The following is a 19,995-nucleotide window of genomic DNA, read 5'->3' as shown; positions in this document are numbered from 1 at the left end:
TTTAGTTACATTCCATGAGTGGGAGCTTGTTTTATACAAAGTGGCCCTGCAGCTGTTGACATGTTATGATCAATGCTAGAAAAACCACAATGTGTATGTTTATGAAATCAGTACACTGTGAAAAGTGCAACAGGGCAGAAGTTGATTTGTTTCAATTAATTTGACTTGAATAAAACCAGTTAACTGCCTGTCACCACAACAATGTGTAAGGCTGTGCTGATGAAACATTATTTATACATATCAGTAAGGCAATTTTAACAGTTCTCACATTTATACTGCACAAAATTATATCTGAGTAGATTCTGTTATGTATGCCTATTCCTATACATCACAAAATGCAGTAAATAAATTCAAGTCCTTGTTGCCACCCAAGCATAAAGCCAGAAATAATTGCCCACATGATGAACAAGCAACCTGGAATAATCCCAAAACATAAATGCAATGGTTTTTAATTGCACACTTCATCTTTGTATCATGCTTTGGTGTCTCTACTTTGATTTCAGCTTTTAAAACGGGTCAAGAAAAAAAAAATTCCCTGTCTTTTCATGTTCTTGAAGACGAGGTCTTTTTTCCCCCCTTTTTTTGATGAAATCATTTAATGGCTAACACATGTTTCGCCATTCACTGACCAGCTGGCAAATTATCTAAGTGATATTGCTCCTGCCACGCTCCATCATTCATATGACCGCGTCCCGGCTCTTGTCAGCTCAGACGAATCAAATGCGATTGCACGTTTAAGGCTGAATGCTGAGGGTGAATGTAGCACCAGTTCCTGCAAAACCAAACACACAATGAGCTGTCAATAGAGGGGTTGGGTTACAGTAAAGCACTTCTATACTTCGCCACAATGAGCTGGTGATGAACATGGAATTTTTTTTTTAGGCAGCTGAGTGGCGGTACTGGAAAACACGTCATCGTTATCATAAGATAATATTGATCGAAATATACGGGTTTAGCAATAAAATACCCTCACATGACGTTCTTAGGAAGGGATGACTGGTGTTCTTATTTTCTTTTGTTAATGTAATTCAAACTTATTCCATAGCAGTGTGCAATTTTTAACTTATAAACCTTTATTTAGTCAAATAAAATCTCACACTGGCTCGCCTTGCCATCAATGTCATCAAAACTTTATGTACAAACTTAACGGTTCTAATGGTCAATATTGGTTGATGAAAAAAATGCAGTTTAACTAGGCAGTAAATACAGGTAAGGATTTTTATTCCCTGCACTTGTGTACACTGACACAGGCTTTGAAGGTCTCAGTGGACTGCTGGACAGCTGGACAGGGCTAAAGGGCCTTCTTTCATGCTGCAATTGAAGAGCCTGTTCCAACACTAATGTCAATATGGTCCATTATGTTAGTGACTTACTGCCTTATCCCTGTTACTAACAACATGTTGGCACAACAGCTTTACACTATATACACTACATGTCCAAAAGTATCCAGACACCCCTTCTAATTATTGAATTCAGCTACTTTAGGAGTTTAATTGTGCACACAAAGCTTGTATAACCTCCACAGAAAAGCATTGCCAACAGAATGGGACCTGCAGCAGCTGCAGATGAGCATAAAGTCACTATGCCCAATAATAAGGTCAGCTAGAGGGGTATAAAAGGCCCCGGCATTGGGCTGTGGAACTGCGTTCTCTAGAGTGATGGAGCTCCATTCAATGCCTTCAAAATGAGTTGGAGTGGAGTTTATGAACAAGAACTCACCATCCAATGTCAGTACCTGACATTACTAATGCTCTTGTGGCTGAATGTAATCAAATCCTCACAGAAATGTTCCAACATCAACTATAAAGCTTTCTCAGACAACAGAGGTTATTACTGTAGCAAACTCCCTATTAACACCCTTCATTTCAAATGAAACTCATTAGTTTGGATGTATGGTGCAGTTTTTAGGTTCTTCAAAAAATATGTTTTAATTAATTAAAAAAGTATTTGAGCAAGATCAATCATTTATACAAGCAAACGTAGGGGCCTCTGCTACATATTACTGCTACAAAACTTTGTTTTGATCATATAATTCATCATCAATTCAGCCAAAAGCAGGATGAGTGCAAATGTGATTTACCTCAGGTAGGGTTAATGGGAAAAGTTGTAACAGTCATTAAAATGTCTTATAAATCAATACAAAACTTAATTCAATACAATTCAATATTGTTTGAACCAGATGTGCTTATATGCATCAGTATACATATGACTAACGAAAAGAGGCTATGCCATACATAGCAAGTTTATTTTTGAACAACCAGTATCAATAGAATAAAAGTGAAATATGTTTATTTTTCAAGACATCTGTGTGAAGAATGGACTTCTCTCATTGTTTATTTTGAGAGGCTCAGGTTAGACACTGCAGTTACAACTAACCCCAATGTGTAGAGCCTTTAGCCTGGCTAGCTCTCACTTTCACATGCTATATTACAGCTAGTGGGTTATAACAATAAAGGTGTTAATTCAGTGACCTGTGCACACGAGTAATCGAGAAAATATATGATGAAAAAAGTTACGTTCATGGTAAAAAGCTGTCTTCATGATGAATCTTGAGAAATATCTCCCCGATTGCTATGAAAATTTACAGATGATGTTGCTTTTGGGATATAAAAAGGTGATCAAACAGCACATTCTACCCAAACCTGTTAAAATAAATAAAATGTCTGTAAGCATTTTACCCTGCATCAGGTTGTGCCCTGCTCTCCCATACATTTATTTTCAGCCTCAGATCATAAATTGGTCCTAAGCATTTAACAAAAATTCCTGACCAACACTTATCACCCCATTTCAGTATTTCCTGCTGTTGTTCCCAAAGCAGCTTTTCAAAGCTCTAACTGGTTTGAAGTTTGCAAAAAGGCTACAGATGTGTATACTGTTGAGCTGACCAGGATTATTCTGTTGGCCCAAACATAACACACAAAAAAGGAGTTTATCAACTGGCAGATTACAGAACTTAAATCAAGGATTAGAATAAATAGGCACAGGATCACAATCCACAGGCTTAGTTTCTAGCTGTCACATTTCACATGGACACTCCAGATCAGACTACACTGAAGAGAAAGTAAAGTAGGCTGTAGCAAGATGTGTATTATCCTAATGGCTGGTTTCATTGCATTACACTGTCAGGCTCTCATGGCTCACACAATGTAATTGTCAATGATTGTGATATACAGTGTAATCAGGTACACCCACCTGTATCTCTTCAAAATTGGAAGTTTAACTGTGTTGCGTTGTGCACTGACAGTGAAAATGGACTCAAATTTTTTTTTGTACCTTTATATGACACATTCTTCAAGATTTTTGCCTTGATTGCAATTTGCTAGTTCAGAGCATGAACAGATATTATACCATAAATGACTCTTTTTTTTGTTGGTACTGTACACAGCACAGGCCCCCCACACCCATATGTGCATGTATTCATGAGCATTTCCCCCTGAGAGAGGAACGATGTTAAATGTTTGATGTCCAAAATGAGTTTTACTGCCAAAGGCTTTAGCGCCTTTCAAATTTCCTTGTTTGTCAACTACCTGCTGTTTCATGAGACAGAGGCTTGTCAAAAGCAATTCTGACAGATTCTCTTTGTGAAGCAATTCAATTAGTCCCAACTTTCTAATAGCACTTTTCTTTTTACTTCACTTTGGTGTGAAACACCACCAAATGCGTTCATATTTCTGCTGGCAAAGATAACCTGGCAAACACAGAGGCAGCGATGGCCATATGGTAACGCTGTATTGTATTATACTTCTTCCTTTTTTTAATCAGCTTTTAAACTAAGAAAGAGAGAGTTAGCCCTTCATCAACAAAGAAACACAGATAAAGAGAGATCAGAAAGCTTCTAAACACATGAATGATACGCCAGTTCTGTGTCATCTGTCCAGACTCTGTTCCTGCCTGGATACAGATGACGCAGGAGCTTCGAATGTAGCACTTTGCACTGCGCTGGAAGTACAACGCATGAAATTAATTTAATGCCCTGCCAAGACCATAAAGATCAAACAAGTGGAGAAATACCATTAAACCATTGGAATGTAATCTCATTTGTCTAAACAAACTGATCCGATGAACAACTCTAATTAAAAAGGGCCCCCGCCATAAACAAAAGGCAGGCTAGACGATGGTCCCCTCTTTAACAATGGGCAGACACTTATTTTATTAATCTAATGCATCATGTATCATATCATTACAGTTCAATATATCTATCATTAATTTTATTCCCTTCACTTAAGGCTTTTATTGGGATTACTTTGGTTATTAGTTGGTCTAATGTATTGGTTACCTCCAGATCTGGCTGTACAATCTCTCTTATCTTGCAGCATAAACCTGTGCGTGTTATTCAAATTGCCTCATTTATTATGATAGCTTCCTCATGTAAATTGTGCTGACTGCTCGCCCTTGCACAGTCCTCATTAGACTAATGAAAACCTTCAAACGAAAAAACTAAACAACCTGCCAAATAAAGGTCTGAGGTTATTATGAAAATTACAACTCTGGGAGCTGGGAGAAGCTCTGTTCATTAATTCATGCTCAGCAAATTGGTAACTAATTTAGTTGCACTCCTCTGCATTAATGGATTATTTTATAAAAATGTTTTCCACAGCCTGAGACCTTTGGTGTGCGCGTTAGAGAGCCCTGAATTCTAATCAAGCTGTGTGACATATTAGGAATGGTGGGCATCTAAATGGTAATGCAATGGTAACACAAATAGACAATGTGGATTTTTCCCCAGTCAGAGAGAATCAAGACCAATCTAGCTCAATTGCTATCTAAAGAGGCTGAGAGAATTGCTCTACAGAGAGGGGGACGGAAAGCTTTGCACAGCGCTGATATGTCTCTATTGGGGAATAATACAAGCAATACATTCAGAGGAATGACAGGTATCATGATAATATTATCATAAACAAGCACGAACATCCGTCGTGTATACACAGACATACAGTGGGAGTACTATCTGCAAACAGAAATCAACAAAGATCAAACAAAGCATATCCAAGAACTCCCATAAACACCTCCTCCATTTCCCCACCCATAACACCTAAGTCCTGACCTGTAAATTCATATAATCATGCTAATTACTCTGCTTCACAAGCTTGCACTATGTATGGGAAGGTCCAGTGCAATCTCCTCTCTCTGGACCAACTCAGACGGGAACATACAGCCCAGTGATTTCCACAGTGGCTTTAATATCATTATCACCCCCAGCCAACAAATCCCCACCCTAGGCCTCAGCCATCAGAGAATACTCAAATCTATTATTTGCTTCATTTTGTATTTAATCCAAACGCTTTGCGTGTGGACTTTCCTTCTCCCTCAAACCATGGTACTTAATTGGCTCACAATAAAAGGAAAGCCCATTTGTAAATAGTAATCTTAAACAATAAGCTCTTAAATATGGTCTGCACTTGAAAGTGATGTTATACTCCACTTGAAAAGCAGAGGTATGCTGATGTCTGTAGTTGATTAGTATTGAGTTAAAGACGTCTAGGGCATTTACTGAACTGTCTTACTGATCTGAATTCCACTTTTCTGACATCAGACACACTGTATGCTTAATTATGGTTTTCATCTATTGCTGTTTCCAATAGACTTAAATCGTCACTGGAAAGAACTGACAAATGTGTCTATTTCATTCACAGAAGAGAAATGAAAAGCATTATTTTTTTTAAATGGCCACCTTTTCATTTAAAACAAGCCTGCTATTTGACATGCTGTATTTGTATGACAGCTCTCAGTGATTCTTCATCCTGACAAAAACCTGACTGAATCCTATGTGCCACAATATGCTGATAATTTAACACTAATATGTCTTCTGCATAATCCACTAATAATTCTCCTCACTCTGAAAAATGTAACTTCTATACAGCATGCTTAAAACAGTGCGCAATATAGTAGCACACCCAATATTGTTTAATTACCTGACAATAAGAATATTATCATTGCAGTTAGTGGTGGGAGCAGTTAAATTAGCATTAGTGATTATTATTATTATTATTATTATTATTATTATTATTATTATTATACAGCATGATATGCATACCCTTACCACAATGTATTATTCAACTGTGCTTGCTTATCTCAGTGCCGGCTACATCCTAAATAAATAAAAAGTAATAATACAGCATTAAAATATACATTAAAATGTAGAAACGTTAAAAATTAAGCAAGCTGTTAATTAGAGTTGGGTATGATCTGCTAATTCTACTAATTCTATTCAGGAATTTGTCAAAAGGAGCTTGGTTGTACTAAAACAGGATCATTTTGCTCTTTCAGATTCTTCACTTTGATTCTCTACAGCCTTTTACTACAAAACAATTCCACAATACTTTTTTGTGACAAGTGAAAACCCTTGTTGGAGCATTCTGTACACGCTCATGGTGGCATGCCGCTTGTGGCAAACAATAAAAAACAGACCCAAAGCATAAAACTGCAGTTAGTGTGAGATCCGCTGGTGTGCTGCTTGCCAATGTTTGCCTTCAACTTTGTAAAGCCGTCAAAACCTTTGTGATGACAGCAACTGCAAATATTTGGGGGATGAAAACATTTTGGGATTAGACTAACTTTGCTGCCAAAAATGACACCTGTGGTATACTTTCAGGCACCATTAATGTCACATTTATTTAAACTGCAGCTATGAAGAAATTCAGAAGAATTTACTATTTACTAAGAAATTACTGTTTGATGCACTTGACTAGTCACACTGCAACCAGACTAACCCCAATGATTTAGCAAAAGAAATCACATTTTTTCCAATATGGTAACATGTTACTGTACCATTTGTGTATAAAATACAAAAGTAGGAAGAGAAGGGAGAGATATGATATTATTGCTTAATCTTACCTTGCCTTTTTTTCTTTAGGAATCAAAACAAATTCAGAGAATGGTTGGAGGTATTGGAATTGAGAAATTTGGAATGAATCAATCCTACTGCTAGCACCTTTTTTCAACACTGCAGTTATATGTTACAAAGAAAGAGTGCTGACCTTTCTCAGGGTGCATTCTCTTGGCCTCGTGGCCGATGTCATGAGTGGCCAGGTCACCCTCCTTAGGTCCAGGAAGGATGCTGGGCGAGAGGCCCAAAAGGGCCTGGTTCATTGAGAGCCCATTCTGGTGAACAGCTTCAAAAGAACAGACAAAGTCATCTTACAGTCACATCTTCTCAATCAATGGTCACTGCAATAAAAAGGCACGTCTAGTGATGAATAATGATTTGTGCCTGTGAAAAAAGGTGCCTCATGCTGGAGGAGGTGAAAATGTCCTTGGCTTTCATCTGTTTGTGATTTGTGGTAAACCTCATCTCCAAATCAATGGGCCAGTCAATCAAAATGTTATTTGCCAATGCCCTGTCTTGCAAGTAGAACCATCAGTAAAATTTTAAAGTGTGGCTGAATTTGTGAAGAAGAATGACGGTCAGCCACTTTTCTCATTCAGGATAGTCCTGAAGGAATGACACAAAACAGTAACCTGTAATGGGTGGGCTACAGTACACGCAAACAACAAATTTAATGCTTGTCCGATAAAACATATGATACTTCAAATACTGAATAATCTCCATGGAAAAGTGCTGCAAACAGAATTGGACACCCTGAAACAGCCGCTCATGAGCCTAAGGTCACCATGCCCAATGCAAAGCGTCGGTTAGAGGGCTATAAAGCCCCCCAAGTTTGGGCCTGAGTGATGGAGCTCTATCCAGTACCTGTGGGATGAGTTGGAGTGGCGCATATGATACACAACTAATCATCCAACATCAGTTAAATGAGCTTACTAATACTCTTGTAGCTGAATGCAAAGACTCACAATGTTCCAACATACTGCTTAAAGCCTTCTCAGAAGATTATAGGCTGTTACTGCAGCAAAACAACCAACTAGTACCCTTAAATTCAGTAGAAATATTGTATGAACAGGTATCCACAAACATTTGAACATACAGTGCATAATTTAGGGCTATTTCTATATGCATACTGTGTCCTGAAATATCCTTAAATATATTTGAAGGTAGTGTAATATATTACTAACAGGGAATCAAACTGGAATACATAGTAGTATTGATGTGTCTGCATGTGCAATAGGTCTGTGTTCTCAGGTTCTCAGGTATCTGATCAAAGTCTAACATAAGCATGTGAGTTGTTTCATAATGGATAAGTGCATTTGAACTGAAAAAGACTAATATAGAAAGGCATATACTTGTGACTGAGGAGTTAATCTTATCTTCACTGATATAGCTGAATGTGACTGAAATATGAGATATGAGCACAAAGCTGTCCAGTGGTTCTGAATGGAGAACAGATAATGCACGGTATTTTATTTGGAAGTGTATGCAGAAAAAGATACGAATATATAGGTTTCTCAGTTGATGAAAAACAATGGAATGAGAAGAGAGACACATTCTCTCATGACAATGGGCATTTTTAGCACAAGTGCTGGCTCTTGAGTGCTTGTGTGGCTGTGTGCATAGAGAGAGCGAGAGAGAGAGAGAGAGAGAGAGAGAGAAAGAGAAAGAGAAAGAGAAAGAGAGAAAGAAGAGGACAGGAAAAAATGATAGGGGAGATGAAGAGAGAGAGGGGAGGTGGAGAGTGCGAGACAGAGCAGACGTACGGATTCTGTCAGAGGAGCTTTCAGTGTGTGCAGGGGAGCTAGAGACGCTGCTGCTGCGCTGGGATGAGGGACGGCTCCCCGGCCTTCTGCCGTCTTCCAGAGAAGGAGCAGGGGAGGGACTGTCAGGCACCCGCTCCTGCCAGACATACACACACACACACACAGGTTTGTTTTTATATATCAGAACGTGATGTATATACACACACATGTGTAAATACATATATATATTGCTGCTGTCCAAAGAAAAATTCATCACCTAAGCCGATTATCATCCTGGGTCATTGGGGGTGTTGGAGCCCAAAGGAAAACAACTCTTTACAGAGAAGCCAAAAACGTTCTTAACTTTTAAAGTAAGTTCATGTAAAGGAATTTTCTTTAGAGCAATTTTGGAGCATTTCTATTGGTCTAATCATTGTAAAACAATGTCACATGTCAAGCAAGAAAACAATAACAACAACAATATGCAAAAGGAAAACATTACCCCTAATTTGATTAATTTGCTGTCAAAATGGCCATGAAGGACAGGTTATCCATTTTTCAGCATCTGTAATAAAAGCATTGAGTTGTTTTTCTCACAGTAGAAAGATGAACAGAAACACCTGTGGATTGGTTCTGACCTTTGAGTTTGACTTTCTCCTCTCTCAAAGATGAAAGCTTTAGGTGTTGGTTATCTTAGGGTGATGGTTTTGCTGTTCTACCAGGTATTCTAGTCCCATTTTTTTCTCTCCACCTTTTAATGACACTTTTAACTCCAGTTTTGGGAACTTTTTCATGTTTGTTCCACTTACTGGGGCCTGGGTTCAATTCCCTGGTTGGGCAAACAGGGTCCTTTCTGTTTGGAGTTTGCACGTTCTCCCAGTGTCTGCGTGGGTTTCCTCCGGGTTCTCCGGTTTCATCCCACAGTCCAAAACATGCAGTCAAGCAAATTGGAAATTGGCCCTAAATGAGTGAAGGTGATCTGTCCAGTTTCCTGCCTCCTGCCCAATGAGAGGTGGGATAGGCTTCAGCATTCTCCACGACCCAGGAAAATAAGCGGTTTAGGAAATGTGTGTGTGTGTGTATGTGTGTATATGTGCTCTCAGATACCTACACAGTATTGTAAATATGTATGTAATATGTATATAGTGTTAGTACCTATGCTTAATTTGCTTAGCCTAGCCCTAAATCTAACCCTAACATTAACCAAAAATAAATGTTTTTGCCCTTTTACTAAAAAATGGAACAAAATCATTTTGTTGGCACCGAACATTGTAGATTAGCCCTTGTTTTCCCATGGTTTCCCTGCAAAGTCAGGACATTCTGTCCTTAAAAGGTTTGAAAACAAACAGATACACACACATCCGCAGCCATTACGGTGCACCAGCCTGCTGGCCGACAGCTTCTAAAATCGCTGCTACAGTGGCTGTCTCTGAACATCAGAGCAGTGCAGCACACTTACAGCACAGCTAGCTTCCTATAGCACTCTTGAACACAGCCTCTTAACACTGCATCCCTCCATTTTCCCCTCCTTCTTCCCCCCTTCTCTGCCTCTCCCCTCCATTCTCCTCTGGCCGAGGCTATTGTGGTACGCTGTGCCCCGGCGACGGCGCAAGAAAGCACCGATCATGCTGCAGAGCACCCTCCCCTCCCCCCTCCACGGCCGATGAGAGAATGTGTACAACACAATGAGCGAGCGGCACCGTGGGTTACCTTAATCACTGATGTCACCATTCTGGATGGGGCACTCTGTCCCTGTGCTGCGGCGGCCATATTGGCGATGGTGCTGAGGTGGTTCATCTGACTCATTGCCATGGTGACTGATGCAGGAGGCAGGCTGACAGGGATCAGGGGGTGGGGCATCATCATGAATGGCAGTTCCAAACCTGAAACAGGTCAGAAATGGGAAAAATTAATGGACTCATTATTTTGGCATTAAATCCGGGCTAACAATGGTTAAATGAAGATGGAAGGAGTGCCCAGCATGCAAGAGAGTTAAACAGTGAGCATCCACAAAATGCCTGCAAACGATTCCCATCTCATCCATCAAGTGGATCATGTTGCTGACACAGCCTAACAAATATTCACTGCAATAATAACCAATTTGCAAAATTCAATACTGTAATTCTTCCCTGTAGTGTTGTTTTCAAATCATTATCTTCATTAGCAATAAGCATAAATATTTTACAGTCAGTGTTAATAATACATATGCTTACATCGATTATACTATAATTATAGTGATGATAATGATAACAGAGATGATAATGTCTTAAACATCTCAATTAAGCTCTGTGTGGAAAATTGTAAAATTATGGAAATGTTTCACTATTAATAGTAAATGCATTAAAAAAAAAAACAAAAAATGAGGCAGACATGAAAGCCATTACTGAAATAAAACAGTGCTAATTAAAAATAAGCTTGCATCCAGACATGGCTACAAGCTAATTATAAGTATTTGGGTATTTGGGCCAGAGACTGTGTTGCTTGTACAGTTATTCTCTTTGTATAGACTGGTGACAAATAAAAAAAAAAAAGAGAGAAACATAATGAGAGCAGATGCTTCCAGACAGGTATATACATGATACAATTATGATGATGATGATGAGGATGATGATGATGATGATGATTATTATTATTATTATTGATTACATTTAACCTCGATTTTGGAACAAGACAGCACAAGGAACAGATCTAAGTGACTTTGAAAGGGGGGGTCATTATCAGGCACAGATGTTACAAGCTACAGTCACAAAGACCACTGAACTGAACAGTGTTTCAACAGAGACTAAAGTGACATCTGCATCAAGATTTATGGGAAAGACATCAGTAAACAGACCTGGACATTGTAGTCAATGTGCACATTGTGCATCAGTGTGATGCATAAGGACAAACACAAAAGCAACTAGCACTGGAGGTGGAATAAGTGATACTGTTAGATCGGTCAAGAACAGTACAGGCCTGAATGCTTGACCTCTGTAGTGACCTCTGTAGTGACCTCTGTGTGTGTGTGTGTGGGGGGGGGGGGGTCATGTGGCTGGCAAGGTTTAGTTCCAATTGTCCCCTTAGAGTGAAGGGTCACTGGAAATCAATACAAAAGTTATTCTGACTGATAGCCTTTATCCTACGATGAAATATTTCTATATCTTTCTATGTATTTTGGAAGAATAGTGTTTATTCCTCCAAGTCAGTTCTAGAGACTTAGAATTAACTCTGAGGTGCAGTGAAGCTGTTCTGGCAGCTTATGTATTTAAAACCATTTATTATGTTTTTGCTTGTGAAAACACCATATATCACTACAATAGATGTAAATAAACATAAATAAATGTAAAATGTAGCAAGCAAAAGCAGTTGATAATGTATGAGCTAGTTTGAAGAACAATTTCAGTCATTTTTTGATAGTCCAAATACAGATACTTAGACTTGCACGGCATTTATTCTGAGCAAATAAACACTTATTGCCTAGATAGCTTCACACAGTCATATGGAAAAGTTTGAGTGCCTTTGGTCAAATTACCTGTTTTGATTTTCCATCTGTAGAGGATTTGTTAACTTATTTTCACTTAGAAATCAACAAAACATGTACTGTAAAAAGCCATAAAAACTTCTAACCAAGAAAGTTTGGTCAGTGATGCACATTTGCTTACATCTGAATAATGACTTAGTAGTCAAGAATCATAAATCTTGAGTTCTTACATTTCTAATATTTCTTCCTGTTCTGGACAGTTCTAGATCTTTTCAAAAGTTGAGTTCAGTTCATATACAATATAACTGGGAGCCAGTGTTCTACATCCTGAGACAGTGATTAAATAGGTGGAAGCGAAACTGTCCCCCTTTTTCAAAGGACATGTGCGCACAAATAAGGTCACAGCCTGGTGTGTGTCCCTGAACCGCAGACCCACTCACTGCCTCTCCCCACTTTGAACTGGGGGATCAAAAGTAACAGGGAAATTTTTGGTCTCCAGCATTCAAAGGCTCCACTCAACTGCTTGAAAGAAAACTTCAGCGTCTCCTGTGGAATTGATTGAGCTCCTGCACCCCTCCTCTCTTTCTATCTCTCTCTCACACACACCCACACACACACGCCTCCCTCTATCACTTGGCTCAAGGTAAAGGGGACAGAAACACAAGAGGGATAATACACTAAACAAGTCTGCTTTGCTTTTGTACAAAATATCAGTGGCCGAGGGGTGAGAGCGGATCTACATCAGGAAGCCTTCAGACACAGCGTTTGAGAAGAGAAGACATAAAAAAACAGCCCTCCCCTTCTGTGTCATTGCTTTTCTTGGAAAAAGCACAGTTGATTTCCATAAGAAAGATGGCCAGCGGATTCACTGGGAAAACACATTCCCAAACAGTAGAAAGAAGGAGAGGATTAAAGAGAGAGAAGCCAAGCAGCACCTTGTAAAGGCGCCTCCGCTCGAGAGTCTGAATCAATTACGGCTCCCAGGACCGGACTCAATTAAAACGCACCAAAGCAGTGCAGTGTGATTGCAGGATACTTACAGCGCTACATCCAAACAAATTGAGTGAGGCATTCATGCACACATCCACCTTTCAGAGCTCCTCGAGAGCCAGATTGAGTGGTGCCGTGCCTTTGTGATTCCCCAAGCAAGATCTGACTGGATTTCAGCAAATCAACATATACAAGCGAAGGGCGGGGAGAAGTGTATTAAAGGATGATATGACTTTGCTTTTGTCATTTAAATGCCTCTTCTCTATCATTTCCCTGCAATGAATGATGTCTGTTGTGCTGACCGACTTCCACTGTGTGTACAACGCCTGAGACGCTGCTGCTTGGGCATACAGTAGCGGCCTGTTCTCCAGGGCCTAATCTCTCTCTCCCTTTCTGCCTGTACTACCTCCTTTCATGTTTCTCCATCCTCAAGTGATGTTTCAGTCATAATGGCCTATTCAAAGCACAGTAAGGATATCTGACAAGCTAAGAGGGGTTTCACCAAGGTCTTCCAGCAGAACTTAAGTACAGAAGTCTGTGGAATAATTATTCTTTTTTCATTATTGTGGTACGTCAACTGAATAACATTTAAGGCAAAAAAAAAAAAAAAAACATGAAACAGTAAACGGCAAATCAACAATGCAGGAAATTATTCATCAGTATTAGTACTACTATCTAAGATCTTATGGGTCCCAGAGCACATAAAAATCTTTGTCTATGTATTAAATAGTAGTTTTTCTATGGGCTAACCTTTCAATGTACTAATCTGCAATTTTTAGCTAAATTGCAGTTTTTTGAGTCAATTCACAACACATCAAAGTCATGGAGGTCAAAAACTGTATCTGCCTTTCCAAGGCAGGAAATACGTTTTTGAGGCACAAGCTATGCAGCGCTGCTGGGTGTTTCTTCACGCTTTGATGAGAACACAAACCATTACTACAAAACATTGTAGACACCAAGCGATTATTCGCTATAAAGTGATCCCAACTACGAAGCCCCTCCTCACTAGAAATGCAAACAATTTTAATTAGGGTTATTCATGTTTGTGTTATAGGTCTTCTTTTCAAAAACATGTGGAGATGTACATACATACTTTGGCTATTCTGAAGGCTCTGAGTTCATATACTGTATTTTTTGTACATGTACTGTATATTTATGCAATGCATACAATTATGTTTTTCATATTATACAATCTGGTATCATTAGAAAAAATAATATGCTTCATTCATGGTAGTTTATTACAATACAAATAAGCAATCTGATGAATGTGATCAGAGCATTAAGCAATGAAAACATATAGTTATACAATTGATCAAATATATCAAATATTACACTTTACAATTTTGACAAGTAATCTATTGGTTTTGTTAGTAAATGACACATCCCCGACTTAAAGGTAGCTTAAACCTAAAGCTTTTTTATAAGAACTTAAATTACATTTTTTTTAAAGTTTTAAGAAGATATAAAGCTCATTAAGAAGGTAAGTTTGAGCAAATAATGTGTAAGGTTCATTTGTCATTCACTACTGGCTTATTAGTTAACATAAATAGTCGGTAAAGTTTGAACACACCATGTTTGAATGACATGTTTTGTGAAAATCTAAGTGAAAAGTTAACACAGCCTTTCCATTTTTGTTAAAATGTAGTATGCAATTTCTATTTATTGATTTTGACACGTTGGAAAAAAATAAAACATGACATCTAAAATGCGCTATACCTTTTATGTTTTTCCCCAGTATGTTAAATTCAGCAAATAAAAAGTACTTGTGCATTAAAATGTGCATGCATGTTCTCTATAAAGGATGTGTTAACTGATTTTCACTACAACACATGTAGCTTGACCAGGGGTACTGAAACTTTTGCATAAGACTGTAGATTGAACATTTCATTAAAAATATCAATATTAAAGCCATTCCATTCACTGTTCACAGGGGTACCCAAAAGCATGCCTCCACAAATAATCTTGATAATTCCATGTATATTTGACAAAGGTTTGAGTGCAACATTTTACATTAATGCCATCAGTATATAAGACATTCACCTAAAGCACTTTATCTTTCTCATAGTCGTCACAATGGCACATGGCAGTCAATGATAGGTAACATGATGACTAACAGCACAATAAAGCATCAAGAGTATGAGTAAAAACCCAGCTCTCACAATGTTAACAGCTACCCTGTAGCCATCTTCTCTTGCTGCATTATCCTGGTGAGGATGGAAGATTTCCCTTGACAAAAATTAAACCAGTTCCTACTTGGCACTTTATTATCTCTTCAACTGAGTGATTTATTGTTTGCGGAATGAAGGCAAAAGAGGAGGAAAATTACATTTTCGGCGGAGCTCTGGCCCATCCTGTCTCTCCTCCTCTGTCCTGTAAGAGCTCACGACAAACAATAATGTCAGCTGTAATTGATCCGAGGTCGCCAGTTAGCCCTCCAGTAAAAGCCCACTATTTAAGCGACAATCCGCCCCTGCCTGCCCCTCAGATGCTGTCTAATGAAGCTGTCTGTCTCTGCTATTTACCTTCGCTTAAATGGAAGGGGAAAGATGTACTGTATGAGCTTGGGCCAGAAAAGATTTGCTTTCCTCCCGTGAAATAGGACCTGTGGATGCCTGTGGAATGTATAATTGGTTGCTGCAGTCAGGGATGGGGCTTGCAGCACTAATTAAATGACTTGTTTCCAGCCTATCTGTCTTTGTTTGTGAGTGCACTGCGACGGAACGATGCGTCGTAAATGCCTGCGTCTAAACAAACACACTTTCGGTCAGTCCCTGGATTTGAATGCACAAAACCTTTGGTTGTTTGAACTAACCCGAAACTAAAGCAACATAAGAATTCATTTCATCTTCGCCCTAGTCACAGACCAGTCTGCTGTTTTTCTGACGTTAGGCTGTGTGTGGCGCAGCATTTCTACGACCTGCGGTTATGGCCGTCCGCATTAATAACCTTCATAAAATGCACCACTTTGATTGGACCTTGTCCTCAAAGGTGAGGGCGTACATGGTTTAGGAAGTGCACTTTGTTGTGGCTAATTTAGGGATTTGGCCGATGTAGAAACAAGGCGAATGTTTTATGAAAAACAGAAGCTTTCTGTTCTGAAAACAGCAATCAAAAATACATTTCTAATGTAAATAAATTCTGACTGTGATACTACAAAGGGCTTCCAGCTATTAAAACTAGCAGAGCAAACAGGCACAAGAGGTGCTAGTGGAAATAAAAGCAGCGAGCCCTTCACAGACCCACAGGAGTCTGGCATGCTGGCAGGGCCAGAGATTGTTTTCTTATTCACAGATGGCATAGCCAGTCAAAGCTGCTAAACCCTGTAACTCATTAGGGGCTGTGGAGTAGACGATACTTCACTTTGATGTAGCCACCCACAGTCTCCTAGTGTCATTGAGAGGAGCCTTTTCTCCTGTATTTACAACATCAACAACAAACATGGATTTATTTACATCTAAACATATCAGTGAGGTGAAATATTCTTTTGCAGTTCTGTTGATTCTGCAATGGCTAAACCCACATGAAATTTCAGACGGTGACGCAGAAGTAATTTCATGATTCATACCATTGCTGATCTGATCGAGGAGGTTTTGGTTAAATAAAAGAAACAGAAGATAAAGATGAGACAAAAAACATCTATTATACACTTGTAAGATAGAGAGTTTCAAAAATAATGGCAACAAAACATCTCTGACTTGATGAGGTAGCATAATTACACAGCCACCCCCAGAACCATCAAAGCAAACATGTGGTAGGGATTACAGAGGAGACAGACAGCACTGTTTTATTATTTTTTCTGCAGTAGGATAAAGGCCCAGCAGCAGTCCTTGGCATATGGTGGAGTGGTTTTATTCCAATAACACTACCTGTTACACAGCCTGGCCATTAATAAACCATGCTCAGCATTTAGTGGATATACAATGTCACATAAGACTGATGTATAAAATGACGATACCTTTTACAAAAGGAGAGTAAATAATTATATCATTCTATAATAATTATTGGGGCAGTCGCTGTCGATTATATGAGTAATCAAGTAATCTAGCAATTATACTGATGACTCATCAAATAGTCAAAAGGCAAATCTATAAAAAATGGGCTTAACTGAACAGTAACATACTGTGAGAAAGATTTCAAAGATTCCAATCTTTAACTGAAAAAGAAAAAAAATGGATAAAAATGAAGCCTTTGAAATTGTTTCAAATGAAAAAAATACTATGACAAAAAATGCAAAACAATGCATAAAAATGCATACAAGATTTTGTTTCTTATTACAAGAGAGAATTACAGGAGAATTTATAATGTCTGCTGTCAGGGCTCAGTTATCAGCAATTTCAATCTAATGCATTTCATTCATTTTCAATGGCATTTAAAGAAATCTTTGAGCCATTCATTTAATGAATCTTCACCACCATGCAAATTATTATATAGCAATGTGTATGGCAGAAATTGTCACTTAAGTAGCCTAAGTACTACTATGCTAAACACGACTTTAGGATGACCTACAGATACCAAACAAATGATTAGCGTAGCACCTGAATCCAGTCTCAAGATTTTCAAATTGCAAACAAATTACCAGCATTTGGTCATTTGCTCTTGAGACTGTAAATCTTGTCTCAAGTCTTAAGACCAAAGAAACTACTAGAATCCGGTCTTGTAGCCGTAAAAATCTTGTCTCAGTTTAAAGTCTTGTTTCCGTTTCAACATATTTGGACTCAATCTTGTCTCTGTCTCAGGGGGAGGATGGACCCGGAAATTGTTCTCGAGACCACCTGAGTGCAGTGTTTCCTTCTCATATAACTGGAAACAGAACTTTTTTGATTATTACTGAATATCAACAATGCCTTCAAACAGAAAAAAGTACATGTTTGAATAAAATCTGTTTGCTACCAGTTGAGGATCTAATTTGCTCGGTATTATTTGCTTGCTGATGTTCATTGGATCCATCAAATGTAACGTTGGAATGTTATTCTTTGTTATGTTTTCATTTAATAATAAAAATGTATGTATGTATGTAGGCTTTATATTATTTAATGTTATATATTACAAAATATATAATAAAATATAAAAATATTTATGAATATATAATGTACAATAAACTACAAACAAATTTCAGCACCCCGCTCCCCCTTCTTCTTTATTTTCAGAAACAAAATCTGGTCTCAATCTTGACTCAGACCTGCCTCTAGCGCTCGACTACAACAGTATTAATTACTAAACTTATTTATCATTCATTTTAAAATGATTATTATAATTATTATACACAATTTAATCACATACACTTCAATCATAAAGGGTGTGTTGGATTATATACCCTTTAGAACATATTTACTGAATAAAACCATACATGTACATTTATTCTGGCTAAAACATTTTTTAGTTCACTACTACAGATTTCAGGGATATAGTGCTGGACAAGGCTGGCAACAGGATCTGGTTAACATAATTATCCATATTGTCAAAGTTATCCAGACACAGGCCTTCAGGATACATTACTGCAAGCACACCCAATTTGGCCTTGAATTGGTTTCAGTTTAAATTTGTCCCATATCATTCTCAATAAACTGCAAGCAGTATGGCGAGAAGAGGGGGCAGCATTACCAGCAGCTGTTTCCACTGAAAGCACAATATATTCAAGAACAATCAATAACTCCCCCTCTCACAAGGGACTGTGACACCCAAGCAGAGAGAAGAATCATCTCCATCTGATACTTAGCAAAGGGTCCCCTTTTAAAAAGATTGCTTTCAGTCAATGGCAGGCAGTTGTCATTTGACTCGGACCCTGAAATGAAATATATTGAGCGGCGTTATCAATCACAAAGCATTGGGCTATGTGGGATGGCTTTTGAGAGGATGAGGCTGACCATTGCATCATCTGTTCTAATTACAAAATTAGCATCCCATCGCCCTCAGTCTGCCTGTGGGTCATAGTGAAATTCATCATGAGGGAATGTGATACACGTCACAACTATCTTTATTTTGAAGTAGAATATGAATGCTGGAAAACGATCAGCACTGAATTACCTTACTATATTGAACTGAACAATGCTGCAGTTTTTTTTAAATCTTAGCATAATTACTGGTTGCAGTAAGTACTCCAGCAAAAAAAGGAAAAGCAATGTTGTAACCACACTGAGCATGCCGAGCAAGAATTACAAAAACAAGCACTAATTGAATGCTGCATATCAGTATTTCACAATAAAAGTCTAGTATTAACAGTGAGAGGTTAACGGCCTTAAAGTGCGAAGAACCTTTCCGAAGCTTAAAGAACCTCCATGTAATGACAGAATCCTTCAACTGGTATAGAACATTTATATTATGTGAAGGTTCTTTACACCGGTGCAAGGTTCCTCATGTTCACAAATCTCTTTTTCTAACATGGTTCTTTAGGCAACCAAAAGCAGTTCCCCTATGGCATCACTAAAATCCTCTGTAGCACCTTTTTCTTTCCATTATCCATTTTTTTTAAAGATTACAGGCAAAATTGGAAATATGGCCGTGAAATTCCTAAAAGAGACAAGCATATTAATAAAACCCTCGCCTTAAAACCATGTAATCTTTATAAGATGATTACTTTGTGTTAGTTGATATGGTAATTAAGCTACTGTAGTCTTGATCTGGCAAGTGGACTTTGATTAAAAGTAATAGAAAAAGCAAAATGAGTATATTTTAGTTCTGCGTCAAAAATATATTGTATCATGGTGCAAAATTAACACATCATGAAATTTGCGTGTTGTTCAACTCCCTAATGCTCACAAGTCTATCATAATCTAATAATCTAGTATTTTTTTTGTCATGCACAGTTGTCCCTGCATAAGTCTAACATTGTCTGCGTTTGAGGCAGCATGATACCAATATCATCACTTCTTGTAAAATGAGGAAAAGGAATGATGTGCTGGGCCATAAGGACAGAGCCAGGGCAGGACAACTTGCCTTGGTGGGGTTAATGGTACTCCATGCTTGAGAGATGTCTTTGA

General features: G+C 38.3%; 1 protein-coding gene across 2 annotated transcripts in view; it reads right to left on the bottom strand.

The window, feature by feature from the left end:
• dachd (dachshund d) overlaps positions 1 to 19,995 on the bottom strand; it is a 143,782-nt gene that overhangs the window by 33,823 nt on the left and 89,964 nt on the right. For both annotated transcript variants that reach the window (XM_017695185.2, XM_037539347.1), the window contains exons 4-6: positions 10,279 to 10,451; positions 8,590 to 8,725; positions 6,978 to 7,112 (exon numbers count right to left, since the gene is read on the bottom strand). In XM_017695185.2, the coding sequence (XP_017550674.1) occupies positions 6,978 to 7,112; positions 8,590 to 8,725; positions 10,279 to 10,451 (444 nt within the window). The remainder of the gene's footprint in view (positions 1 to 6,977; positions 7,113 to 8,589; positions 8,726 to 10,278; positions 10,452 to 19,995) is intronic.

This window comes from Pygocentrus nattereri, chromosome 6 (genome assembly GCF_015220715.1).
Source record: "Pygocentrus nattereri isolate fPygNat1 chromosome 6, fPygNat1.pri, whole genome shotgun sequence".
NCBI lineage: Eukaryota > Metazoa > Chordata > Actinopteri > Characiformes > Serrasalmidae > Pygocentrus > Pygocentrus nattereri.
Note: the sequence above shows the minus strand (reverse complement) of the source record. Positions and strands in the feature narration are given on the sequence as shown.